At 34.7% G+C, this 13,748-nt stretch overlaps 2 protein-coding genes and 1 non-coding gene across 5 annotated transcripts; all 3 read right to left on the reverse strand.

Moving 5' to 3' along the window:
* Nucleotides 1–3,490: 3,490 nt before the first annotated feature.
* TRNAG-GCC (transfer RNA glycine (anticodon GCC)) lies at nt 3,491–3,561 on the reverse strand. Its single transcript has one exon. It is a non-coding gene; the product is annotated as a tRNA-Gly (tRNA).
* Nucleotides 3,562–5,225: 1,664 nt separating this feature from the next.
* Nucleotides 5,226–6,953, reverse strand: LOC110668556 (receptor-like protein 53). The gene has a single exon (XM_021829859.2). The coding sequence runs from the start codon at nt 6,570–6,572 to the stop codon at nt 5,283–5,285; it is 1,290 nt and encodes a 429-aa protein (XP_021685551.2). The 5' UTR covers nt 6,573–6,953; the 3' UTR covers nt 5,226–5,282.
* Nucleotides 6,954–9,419: 2,466 nt separating this feature from the next.
* LOC110668508 (uncharacterized) lies at nt 9,420–13,682 on the reverse strand. 3 transcript variants are annotated; one of them, XM_021829775.2, is made up of 7 exons: nt 13,400–13,681; nt 11,473–13,182; nt 11,310–11,364; nt 10,839–10,987; nt 10,554–10,640; nt 9,864–9,992; nt 9,420–9,693 (listed from the first exon to the last, which is right to left on the reverse strand). In XM_021829775.2, the coding sequence occupies exons 1-7, from the start codon at nt 13,469–13,471 to the stop codon at nt 9,571–9,573; spliced, it is 2,325 nt and encodes a 774-aa protein (XP_021685467.2). In that variant the 5' UTR covers nt 13,472–13,681; the 3' UTR covers nt 9,420–9,570. The 3 variants fall into 3 exon arrangements, with proteins under 3 accessions (XP_021685467.2, XP_021685468.2, XP_057994278.1); XM_021829776.2 differs by having other exon boundaries at nt 9,563–9,707; nt 13,400–13,682; XM_058138295.1 differs by lacking the exon at nt 9,420–9,693 and having other exon boundaries at nt 10,499–10,640; nt 13,400–13,682.
* Between the last annotated feature and the right edge of the window lie 66 nt (nt 13,683–13,748).

A 13,748-nucleotide genomic window follows, 5' to 3' on the forward strand; every position in this document is an offset into this window, starting at 1 on the left:
TTTACACTCATTTTAATTTCCAATACTCTCTCAATTTTCTTACTTTATTATTTTATATACTTACTGAAATTTTTAATACTATCTCAATTGCTTTGTTATTACTTTAAATCCTCAATAAAATTTCTAATACCCTCTATTTTAATTTTTTTTCTCTTTTATACTTTGTAATTGTCACGACCCAACCTATGGGCCGGACCGGCACTAGGACCTGGGCCAGCCTAAAGTCCCCGAGGCCCGTAGTAAGCCTAACTGTTCATTAACCCAACTCTAAGGCCCATTTGGGCCCAATATCAAGAAAACAAACGGACAGAGTCCGGCCATAAAATGGACTTACCAACGGGGAGTTTTCGACTCACCCGACCTGTAAACACAATATATAGTCAATTGGGGAGCTCAGCTCACCCTCCACATACTCATCAACATAATAATAAATGGGAGCTCAGCTCCCTCATCCAATCCATCAAACATGCATAGCATATTAAGTTTACAGGTCCCAAAATAATAATTTAGTTTACAGACCCAAATCAAATAACATTTCTAACACATGCGGAAATTCTAAGATTTAACAAGTTTATACAAACAGTAATAATTGACCTGCGAGGAAGAAAAGCAGGTTAACCAAAATAAAATCCTCAAAAATATTGAACAGAGTGAGCGTTGAGTAAAATATCAATTTTAACCATAATCTCTATAACTATCTAGAACTAATGCACCTGTATAGTGAAATGCAACATCAACAACATTTTCACATCATAACATCAAAAGGTAATTTGGAGCACTCACACACCGTAGTATCAATCATAACATATGGGAGTGATCCTATACACTCTCTTAATTCCAACTGGTGCCATTACTCAAGCTCGGACTTCCACTTAATAACCAAATCGAGGGTCCCAATTACTCAAGCCGTGACTACCCCTCGAAGGATCGGGTCCCAGCGAATTACTCAAGCCGTGACTGCCCCGTCCTATCCATAGTCCACACCACATCACACTCACGCCAACGCACGCACACTGCTCCAAATTACCACAACAACATCCATGGCAACATCAACAGTTATGAATGCAACATAAATCGTGCCTAGAGTTTAACTACATAAATACATGCATATAAGTGATGCATGGGCATGCTGAACATATAATAATATCGAAATTACAATTAAAATTAATATTTTACTCACGTGGTCACCGAGGCGGAGGAAGAAGGCGACAATTTTATTACAATCATTTAATAAATCGACTCAATACAAACAAAGAAAAAGACCAATACGCCCTAAGTCGTAAAATCCGTCTCCCTATACCTAGGACTTACCCAACCTGCAAAATGGCTCAAAACACACTTCTATATCCACAATCCATGTATCCACAATTCAATCATATCACACAGCTCCTCCTGGGCCCATCAAATCAATCATCCATCACAATATGTAAAATTTCAATTTAGTCCTTATTATTGATCATTTTTGCAAAAACTGCCCAAACAAGCTCTAAAAATTATAAAACTTTGCCCCGCGGTCCTTAGCAATATTACTAAGCTATTGCAAAAAGAATCGTAATTTTCTAAGCTACCACGAATATTTTATGGATTTTTAATCCTATTTAAGCACTAGAAAATTACGAAAAAGCAAGGTTCGGGTTTACCTTTGCCGATTCCGACTTCGGGAACGCACTCAGGACGTCTGACAATGGGGGGGTAGCCAAAACCTCGGTCCAATTCGGAGACTTTTCCAATTTGCAAACCCGCCAATTTCCGCGAATCGAGGATACCTACACGAAGCCCATAACACGGGGGTTAGTACATAAATTTTTCAGAATTTTCTAAGCTCATTAAATGCTCGGAAAAACGTTCCGTGGGACCCAGCGGTGTCGGAAAAATTCGAAATTTATGTCGTTAAGCTCTCGACGAATGGAGCGTGCTGGTGGCCTCGGTTTTCTCGTGGGATTTACGGTTTTCGAGAAATCTAGCTCAAAAGTCGAAATGGGCTAAAATCTTCCCGAGCAAAAATCGGACAATCCGCTCGATGGATTTCGGCGTTCTTGGTGTCTATGGAAAGCTCTCGCCGAGTAGATGATTTTGGACATAAGACCCGGTCCAATTGGTGGCCGGATCGGCCGGATTTGGCCGGGGAAGGCTGGTGGCCGGCTGGGGTGGGAGGAGAGAAAGCGAGAGAGAAAGGGAGAGGACGACGAAGAAAAAGGGAAGAAGGAAAAAGGCCGGTCCGATCCGGTCCGGTTCGATTCGGCCTGTTCGATTCAAAATACAAAATTTTGAATTTTACTAAACGAGGTCCAAAAATTTCGAAAAAATTCCAGAAAACTCAGAAAAATACATAGACTCCAAATATATTTTTAGTTTTGCCACGTGGTCTTTAAATTAATTTTTAAAAATCATTAAAGTTTATTTTTTCGGAAAATCGAACCCGATTTTTAAAATCCGAAAAATCTCAAAAAAATTCCTAAAATTTAAATAAAATTAAAATACCAAAAATGCTCATAAAATTTAAAATTTTGGGGTGTTACAGTAATTATCAATTATTATATAATTTTTTAAAAAAGGCAAGTAATAGAACTAAAAATTTGTATTCTTCTAAATCCTAAAGGGATATTTAGGCAAAATTAAGTTCATACACTTTTTTGCTGATTTCTTTAAAAAAATTAATTTCATCTATAATTTTTTAATCAGGTTCAAGTCTTTATTTATTAAATTTTTCTTAAAGATAAATTATTTTCTTTCTATTTTTTTCTTATTTTATTTTGATTAAAAGATTTATAAGAAAAATTAAAATATTTTTACAAATATAACTTAAATTTTGAATCAATAAAATTTTTCTCTAATTTTTTTTGTCTAAGCTACCCTTAAACCATTCCTAAACCGCTTTCAAACTGTTTTTCAAATTGTCTTGAACCGTTCTTTTTTGAATCGCTTTTCAAATCGTTTTAAACTGGAGCTCAAACCGGAATTGACGTCTCAGGAACCGTCTCCTGACGATTTAGTTAAGGTTCATGATTTTATTGAACCTAAACCGACGATTCAGGAACCGTAACCAGTGATTCCTGAAACATGGCCACCCCTAACCGTAGCTAATAATGAATTATACCAACATAATTAGCCAATAATCAAATTTAGCATTTATGCAATAGTCGGATAGCAACTTTGAATTCTAATTCAAGCTCTAAAAAAAAAAAAATCTCTATTTGGGTAAATATGTATTTGAAATGATTGGAGAGAATTTTCATTTTTTAAGTGAAAATTTGTTAATTTTTAATATAATATGAAATAAAAATATTTCCTCATTTGAAATTGACACTTATTTAAATTATGACAATAAATCTTAATTTATTAGTTTAAAAATAAAAATTCATTGATATTACAAAAACAACCTAAGCACATTTAAATATATATATATATATATATATTTTACAAAAACATAAATCCAATTATTAGCATTTTTCTTGGAAAAGAGAAGCTTTCAACCTCCAAAATGTACTGTTGCACCAGCCGGGAATCGAACCCGGGTCTGTACCGTGGCAGGGTACTATTCTACCACTAGACCACTGGTGCCACGCATTACATGCGTGGAAATTCAAAATTCTGTTTAGATTACGAGGTTGTCATGGAAAACGTGATTCGTCCATTACCCTAATATACTATTTCTTTAGCATTTTACAAGTAAATAGTGTCAGGAATATAGCTGGATAGTCCAATAGCGTGTGTGCGTGTGTGTGTTTAATTTAAAAAATTCACTTTCCCACATCAATATATAAAATATTCGAAAAAAAGTTAACTTTATATTTATTTCAATTATACCATTTCTCAGAATAAGTTAAAAATATTTTTATATTTAATTCATGTATTAATTAAGAATTACATTACAGGCATTAGTTACAAAGAGCCTATAACAAAGTTTACCTTAAATCTTTCCAACAAAGAGGAACGTAATCCGTAATCGCACAAACTAATTTTTAGTAGCTGTAAGTTTTTTTTTAATAAATTATTTATAATAAACTAATTTAATTAAATTTTTATATAATTATATTTAATTTTTATTTTTTAAAATGATTTTATTTTTAAATTATAAAAAATTAAATTATTTCATTTTAAACTGAATTCAATTCAATTCCTATAAAATTTTAATTTTTTAAAAAGGGGATAAAAATGTTTCTTCTGAGGGAGTGCTACAAAAGGGGTCAAAGTGTATTTTGTTGGGGATTATTATTAATTAGTGAGACTATAATATATTGATGCAAAAAAGTATTGATCTGATAGTGGGTGTTTTGTTGTTTGAATTAGTTAAATTACCATTTCATGCGTTGTTCTTATATCATCTGTGATGCTACACTTGCTGTGGTTATCGCAACTGTTGCTGATTGCTACGGAAAGTTGTAGTTTAATTGATTATTTTTATTCAATGCCACTTGTTTGTTCGTTTGTCTCAATGAACTGTCATTTGAAAAACCAAATATCTACAGGATGGAGAAAATTATTTTTTATAAATATTTTGGAGAAAATTCGATTGATGATGAGATATATGATTTATTTTTTTTTTCTTTCAATTTTTTGATTTATAATTAAATTTTCATCATAATAGGACATGTAAGTGCAAAACAAAAGATAATTGAGTTTTAATTTTTCTAGTAATCACAATTGCCTATGCTTTTGATATTGTAGGGTAGATCTTTTATTCACTTACAAGAACTTTTGGTTTGGCATAAAATTACTAAAGAGAGACACTTAGAAATTTACTACTAAAATTTTGAAAACTACTACTTGTTTTCAAGGTTTGGCATCGTTCAGCGGAAATGCTATGAATGTGTTTCATCGAAAATTTGTTTTTCATGAAAGCATTGAAGTGAAGATAATGAAGAAAAAAATAGAACACGTGAACAGCTTCGCATCTACCCAAAAAGTAAGGCGGACAGACAGTGGACCACCTACACCAACACTAACGGCGGTCTACGTTACTACGTACGACCACTTCATGCCTGTCTACCCCACGTCTACCATAAATTCACGTGGATAACCAGCATAGTTGTGTCAGAGTATGGGCCAAAAATATCCAGGACTGGATCACCTTAATCTAATTACATCTTCCTCATCATTATTAAACTTGTATTCCTCCACTAACTAATCCTGCTTTATATTATTATCAACCAAACCCTTTCTTCACATGGACGACGTTTCTTCAATTCTTTTTACATATTTATAAAATATTAAACTCACGTAGATCGAGCAATGGACATATTATATTATTTAAAAAAGCTACAGCGATTACATGGATTTGTTTAGGGAATAAAAGCGCTAAAGCTTTTACACTCCGTTAACGATTTCTGATCACCACCCTGACAGAAAAACAAAGTTACCGGGCACCGGTACAAGCAGTTATCGTTTAGTCTCACGTCCACCGACCCTTCTTTCAGCTCCCTTAACGGCACCGGTATCGGTCCAAACAAGTAGTTCCCTCCCAGCAATAGCCTCACAAACGGTGAGAATCCGGATCCTGGCACCGCTGTTTTAATGGCGAATTGGGTCGGTATCATCCCTGTCAATTTGTTGTTCTCTAGTGACAATGCAGACAACTTTGGCATAAAAGCCAGAAACGAGGGTAAAAATCCTTGAAGCTGGTTGTTGCTTAAATCGATGGCTATCAGTTCACTCTGGATGGTGGTTGAAGGAGCAATAGGTGCTGGTGATTGTATGGCTGTGAAGTAATTGAATGAGAGAGTTAGCTGTTGCAGAGATGGGTGGTTAAAGAGAAGGGAAGGGGCTGAGCCGCTCAGTTTATTGTGACTCAGATCCAGTACTTGTAAATAACCCAGGTTTTTGAAACTTTCTGGGATGGTTCCTTCCAAGCTGTTGTTTCTCATGGAGATTTGAACCAGAGATGATGAAAGTGTAGCTGGGACTTCACCAGCTATGGCATTGTCACTAGCATCTAAAAAGTAGAGGCTTTTCAGAGAACCCAACTCGGGAAACTCACCGTATAGCTTGTTCGACTGAATTTCGAGCCTTTTTAAGCTAATCAGACCATTGAAACTTGCAGGAATGGTGCCTTCAAGGATGTTGTTATCGAGGTATAGCTCCTCGAGGTTAGCGAGCGAGCCAAGCGACATGGGTATCTTGCCGGAAAACCAGTTTCTTGAAAGGGCGAGCCGACTCAGACGAGTGAGATTGGAAAAGGACTCGGGAATTTGGCCATAGAAATTATTACTTGACAGGTCGACATTCTGCAGATAAGGGAGGTTCCAAGAAATGTTTGCAAGTGAACCAGAGTAACCGGCCTGATCAAGATTGAGTTCGGTGACTCGACTCGTGCCGGAGACAAAAAGGTCGCATCTGAACCCACAAGTGAAACGCTCACTGAACAAGTTATCGCAAGGATCAACGGAGAAGTCCCAAGAGCTTAAGCAGGAGCCAGGAGTGACAGAGGTTGGCTCAATCCCATTTTTAAGCGCTCTCAAAACTTCAACATCTTGCCAATAGGTCTTTGATTCTACTCTTATCAGGAATAAACTCGTCACTGTAAGCAGCAGCAGAAGCAGAGAAGACAAGGAAAAATGGATGAGATCACCCATTTGGTGGATTTCAGAGAGAGACTTGAATGTGGCCGGGTGAGGTGAAGATAAAAGAAACAAGAAACAATAGCAAGAAATGGGTAAGGAGTGAAGACAGAAGAGGAAGAAAAGATCAGGACCGTTGAATAGGAGAATCAGAAATGTGATTGGAAGTACAAAGTGGGACTAACAAAGAAGACAAGAGAGAGAGATCAGATGGGTTACTCTTTTCGCTGAGTGATATTTCCTCTCCCCTGTGAGTGTGGGTGGTTCCTCCAAGGGGTGCTTGTCAGAGCCATTCTCTAAATGCTCGTATTTAAAGATTTCTATGCGTGAGCTTTGCTTTGGTTGGAGTCTTTAGCGTTAATATTACAAAATTTAAATTTAATTAAAAATTAAAAAAAATTTGTGTAGATGAATCTTTGGATAGAGAGAAAAGGAGAGATTGCTTTGGTGGAGAGAAAGACAGGATTAGTGATTAATATAATGACGTGTGTTTAGCTAAATTTAGTTCTTTCTGTTGAGTAGGCTTTAGTTGCCATCATTTCTTCCATTTAATCATATTAAAAATTATTGGGACGTCGGATTCTAATTCATCATTGTAAAAATTAGTGATATTTGAATCTACCTGTATTTCATAGTTAACTTATTAACGGAGTCAAAAAATTTATAATTTATTATAAATTTAATTAAATTAATTATGAGTTTCTCCGATATTTATACGTAAAGAAGCAATTATATTCTAAAATTTCTCGCAAAAAAGGATTAGCATCGGGGCAACCCTACAAATTAAAGCTAAAAAGCTAAAGCCAAATGATAAAATAAATATTCAAATGTAAAATTAATTATCGAGTTAATGATGCAAAATATCATAACACACAACACTTATAATAATTGCTAATAATATGTTAAATGTTTTAAGAGATGGTAGAGAAGGTAGTTGTTGGGTATTAGTATCAAAAGCCAGCATGTTATATGATATTATACAGTTGTTAATTAAGTTGATGGGTGAGCATTTGGAGCATATGCTTAATGCTAATGGTCCCTGATTTAAAATGATGGTTATAAAGTGTTAGCTGTTCTTCTAACTAACTTTGAATTCTAATATTCCTCTCTAAATATAATAAATAATTCAATACGATTAATTCAATTATTTAAATAAAATTATTTTGATTGTAAATAAAAAATAAAAAAACAAATTCATTATAGCGTCTAAATGTTGATTAGTTATAATAAAACAAATACAAAAGAAAACATTTACACTTTTAAGTAAGAGTTTAGACTTTAAATTGAAAACTGAAGAAAGTTTTGAGTGAATTATAAGAATCCTTTTGAAACCTTTTTTTTTTTTTTTTTTTTCCTTTTGGTAGAAAAGCCTTTTTTTTATTTCTTCAATTCCCAAGTTCCCCCACCTCAATAATCCAATGATGGATTCTGGTGGGATTCTTTTTATAATTCATAGGACATGATTGTTGGCACTCATTTAGCTTTGGACAAATGTGAAATTTATTCAATTTTAATTTTTATAAAATAAAATTTTAAATAATTTAATAAAATCTAATTTAAAAATATAAATATAAATGAAATAATCGTTATTTTAGTGCAATAATGAAATAAAACATGAGAAAAGGGACAGAACTACTGAAATACCTCACCATCATATTCTCAATTAACTTTTTTTTTTCTTTATAATTTGAAAAAAAAAAGTTTATTTAGGAGCGTTTTAGAGCTTTAGTAGGTAAACTACACTAAATCATCACCTAAAGTTTTACAAATTCGTACCAATTCTTGCAAAATTATATTTTTTTTATATGACTTCATTTTTTAAATAATTTAATTTTCACCTTAAAAAATAAATTCCAATGACTATGTATTTTCTAAATAAAAATTAATTGAATTTGGTTCTTGTTCAATTCCTTTATTTTTCTTTTTTATTTAATTTTCCCCCTTCTTTAAACAAAAATTTTCTTCGTTCCGTTGGCGGTTGCAGCATTTGGATAAAAGACGTTATCTTTATCCATTCTGCTCTTAGACCGCGTAGCTCATCCCCTCCAAGCTTGGTTAGAAGAAACAAGCCCTACTTTATATTAACCATTTACAATGCTTTTTTACAAGCAAGAATCAATTGAAAAATCATTTTGACTGTGCAGTTAACAAGAACAAGTTGAAAAACTGAAACCCCCAATTTTAAAATCTTCCCATGTAAACAAGCAGCTAATAGAGTGTACTATCAACATTCTATACACTAGAAACTTTCAAGATTTTTCTGCGTATCCAGAGCTGTAAATGTACAAAATCTATATCTATTGCAGTGGATATTGCATAGGGTTCTTTTCCACTTAGCTACACAAGTCTGGTGAAGTCAAGTATCACCAAAGTCTGGACCAAAGATGGGTAAAAAGTCCACAATGAGTAAACTGATATTTGATACCAGTTTTTTAACACCTCATTCATTTGTCTCTATCCTATAATTGATTTCTGCACCATTTATCATCAAGAGGACAGATACTGCAAGTTTCCTATTAAGTGCGTGCCAATTACCAGACAATCACAAGCACATTCATTATGGTCCATTTCTTTTTCTGTCCCCTTGGTCCCTGGATGTTTCTAGTAGTGGAGTGCAAGAAGTTGATGCATATGAGATCATGGTGGAAGTAACAGAAAATGAAATGGAAAATTACTGACACAATATCCAAATTAAAAATAAAAGTGGGAAAATAAAATTACTGTATTAAACCAATTGTCACTAGATATGATCAGCTATATCCTTCCTTGCTACTTATATTTATTCTTCCTCTCTTTATAAAATGGGATGAATGGCCAACTATATTTCATATACATAATATGTATTGCCATAAACACAATTACTGTCTAAGAAATCAAATTTTTTGTATTATATATATATATATAGTTGGACTGTGTGCATCCAACGCAAGGGTACACAACTACAACATTCACTTTTGTTCACCTAGGAAGCTTAATATAAAAGATAAAAGAAACAGTTGATGGCTTTCTTTACTCATGAAATTCCTTCTGACCATTCAAATTTGATGTTGTTTTGTTGGCAGATTTTTGAGGCATTTGCCAGGTGCTGCCCTACAGATTTGCTGTTAATTTCAAACACAAATGCCATTCCCCCAATCTGCAGATTCAATACTGGCGATAATATTAATTCTCTAGTTACAGCACAACAAATCAGTGCAAGCAATATAATTATCACAAAGGAAGAGCATAAATAAGATAGAAGACAGCAAAACCAATCTAAAACAGTTTAAAGCTTATCAAACAGGAAGATTATTGGAAAGTACATACCTCAATCAAACTATTTGAACCCAGACTCATACTCTGTCCAGTAGCAACTTCTTTGCCATTCAAAAATACTAGACTCTTACCAAGATTCTTCAAGAAGAAGGAACCATCTGCTTCCATCTTTACAAGTGCCTAGCAACACAGGCAACAACCAGTCACTATTCCATAAAATTAGAGGCCATGCAGGATGTCAATAAACTAAAAATGGGTATTTGATTGACATGGGTGGAGTGTTAATGTGACATAGTAGAATCTGAATGGAACAATCCTACGTAGAGCGGTTTATATAGTTACACAGAAAAGTTTACTCTGAACTACAGACAAAAGTGAGGAAACAATGTCAGGGCCTTGGGTTGAACTCAACAATCCTAGAATATTCAAATTCAATCCGTAAAGGGGGCAAAAAAAAAACCCCAATAAGTACTTTTTTCACCCTTAGTTCCTTCTTCTTTCTTAAGCTCTTTATATTATTTCTAATTCCTTATGTCTGCATCAGTTTTACAGTAACATGATCATAGACAATGACAATACGTCAGAAAGTGCAACTCCTTGGAGTCTCCATTAAAAAATTAAAGAGAAAATTTTCATCTAACATTAAACAAAAGAAAAAGGAAATAAAATTGATCTGCTCAACCAACTTTAAATGCAAATCTGAATAACAATTCCATCAGAAGACGCTGAAACAAATGCCACCTGCCGTCTTGATATTTTGTTGGCAGGTCCTTCTCTTCCCAAGTCAATATCGACTTCCATATCATTTGTTGCTCTGCCAAGTATGACCTACAAGGTAGGAGGAGGTCACATACAAAAAGGAAAACAATATTGCATGAACACTAGTAATAAGCAAAAGCTAAGAGATTAATCACAGCCATAAGCACAAACTAATAGATTAATCTTAAATGAAAATCAATTAAGAGTAAAACAATCCCAGTTATGCTATTGGGAAAAAGAAAAAGGCCAAACATTAGTTTAACACACCTCAGTTTTCCTTATATAATGCTTCAAATGGCGCCCATAAAAGACAGCAAGTGCACCTCGAGATGCAATGGCTCTTTGTACAGATGATCCAGCACATTGTTCCAATCTCATAATTATCCTTCTGGTATCCTCATTTTGATACCTTGAGACTGAAAAAGAAAAAGCTCAAAACCATTTATCTTGAGATAACTACAGTTGATTTATCTCAACTTAATGGCCACAGGAATTAAAATATTTCTCTTATTAAATAATTAATTGGCTCCCTTCACTAGGGAATATTAATTAGTAACCACCAGGAGATATTAAACATAATTTGAAAGGCAAGTATCATCTAAACACAAATAATAATAGCATAGGCAACAACTAAATTTGTGACTATTAGAGCAGCAGACTTTGCAACACATAGTTTCAAGGATAAACACAGCATGTAGAATGGAAAAATGTACCAAAAAAGAAACATTGATTAGTTACCTTCCCTATTGCCATAAGAATCTGCATCACCTGGGCACAAGTCCATATCAAGTATCTGAAAGTAAGAACCAAAAATTTAACCAGAGAGAACTTTGAAACAAGTTAAAATGAAACAGAGTTTAAGATGAATCCCCCCTATTAGCCTACATGTAGACAGATTTACCATGGCTTCGATGTCAGAATAGGATGGAATATCATTATCATCATCAATCTCAGATTCTTCCTCATTTAATGTTAAGGGTTTGGCTTCTGGTACTGAAGTAACTTGTTTAGGAGAGCATGGTTTTGCATACAATGGCAAACCCATGGCATTACATGCAAGTAATGCCTCTGCCTTTAGTAGTCCAACTGGACCAGAATTTAGAGTTGCCCGTGCTGCTGTGCATTGATTGGTACATCTGTAAGCATTGCTAGCCTGTCCGGACGCCACATCATCAGGAGATTCACATTTGATTCCACAGCCGATGAGTTGGTTGCCTGGGCTGGTTACTGGCAACATGTCCAGTCTTGTCATCTGGCAAGCAATATGAGATTGTGCAGGATTTGCTTCTTTCTTCATCAAGCTTTGCTTTTGTTTGTCATCCTTTAAATTAGCATATGAAAAAGATGAGTAACCAGCTTCCTTAGATTTTGTTCTCATCATAGAAGCAGCAAATTCTTTAGGAAAGAAAACATCATCATTGGATGGGATATCAGGGTCTTCACTGTTTAAAGTACACTCCATCTCTCCATCACATTGCTCTGCAGAGCATGTATGTGTTGCTGATGTAGATGATGGTAAGTTGATTTCTGAACACAGATGACCATGCTGCTCAACATCACTAGAAAGCGACCTTTCAACAATAGGCTCTAATTCTGCAGTGCATGCATTGGCAGGAATTTCAAGGCTTTTATCTGAAACTATCGTCTTTGATTCTTCAAAATTTGGTGCTCTAATATCATTAGGACAATTCACCAAAGCGCCATCGTAACAAATTTTATCTACTGTGTCTTTCCCATCTATATCCACTAAAAGCAGCTCATCTTCATTTGCAAAGTTTAAGAGCGACTCTGACAGGTCTGCATAATCACATTCTGAGATTGCATTTGAATTATTTAGTACATCAACATCATGTTTGTCTTGCAATATTGCCCCCGAATGGACAACATTCATTCCTGATAAGCTTATTTTATTACTATCCAATTCCATACCATCACGATGCGTCAATGCTTCTTGTTGGCCTTTATCTTCAATGCTTATACTAATTGGCATTGCAGGAGCAGAAATTTCCTCTATTGTTTCCCATATTGCTGGTGGAGAGGGAAGTCCCTGAGCATGAAACAAAGTGCTACTTTCTGGCAACGGACGTGCCAATGCCATTTCGTGAACTCTCTCACTACTCAGAAAGTCTACTAATCTGTCTCTTGCATTACACGGAATACTTTTGCATCCACTATCTTTCTCAAAAGAGGGAAACTCCATGGTAAGTTCATTATCTTTCCCAACAAACTCAAAAGGGTTTTGATCATAGTCTCCAAACATACAACTTCCACCTTGTGGCTGACTATCAAATGCTATGTTGTCTCCACAACTAGCCTCAGCTGCACCAAGAAAACTGATGCTAGGAGAGCTATCAGGTCGGGCACAAGTTTTCTTCCTCTTCATGGCATAGTACATCCGTTGAACACTATCAACTTTTCTTTTAGCAGAAAGATCAGAGCCAACTCTAGAATTGGGGAAAGAAAGTTCAAATTCGACCATACGAGAAGAAGCTTCAGCTGAAATTACAGGGTCATAGAGCAGAGAATACCATCTATCTCGCAATTCTCCAACTGTAAATTTTCGCGAGAATCTGACTGCTCCCTTAGCGAGTGCTTCCAAAGAAGCGCCTGCCTGCAATAACAACAAAAACAAAACAAAATAAAATAAACTAAAATAAAATAAAATTCGCATATTTTCTTCCACAAACCGATTACAAATTTCATTTGCTGAAAGTTACCTAGGGTTTCAAATTAGAAGGAAAACAAAAGCACATATAAAGTACAAATTTCAAGAACATGGGAAAGTTGGACACCCAAAAGAATCGAGCAAAATGAGAAGGGAATTATACCTCAACGGCGTTCTTCAATAACAGGTCATCTTCAGGGATCCATGGAGCAACTGAAGCAGCAAGAGCTGTCATTTCTAATATAATTGTATCTTTATATCTAAGAAAACTGCATATTATGGTCCAATTAAGGAAAAAATTGAGCTTTTGAACTAATGAATTTTCATGGAAAATGAACAGAAAATTACGGTTCAAAATTGATTCGTGGGAGTTGGGAGTACTTTTGAGAGACTGCTTTAGCTTTCCCAAAACGCGGGTAATGCTTCGTGGATATTGGCAATTATAATGTTTCATTTATTTAAAATATAATATTTTTTATTAAAAACATTTAAATAATTTTTTGAATTATTTT

This window comes from Hevea brasiliensis, chromosome 16 (assembly GCF_030052815.1).
Source record: "Hevea brasiliensis isolate MT/VB/25A 57/8 chromosome 16, ASM3005281v1, whole genome shotgun sequence".
NCBI classification, from domain to species: Eukaryota; Viridiplantae; Streptophyta; class Magnoliopsida; order Malpighiales; family Euphorbiaceae; genus Hevea; species Hevea brasiliensis.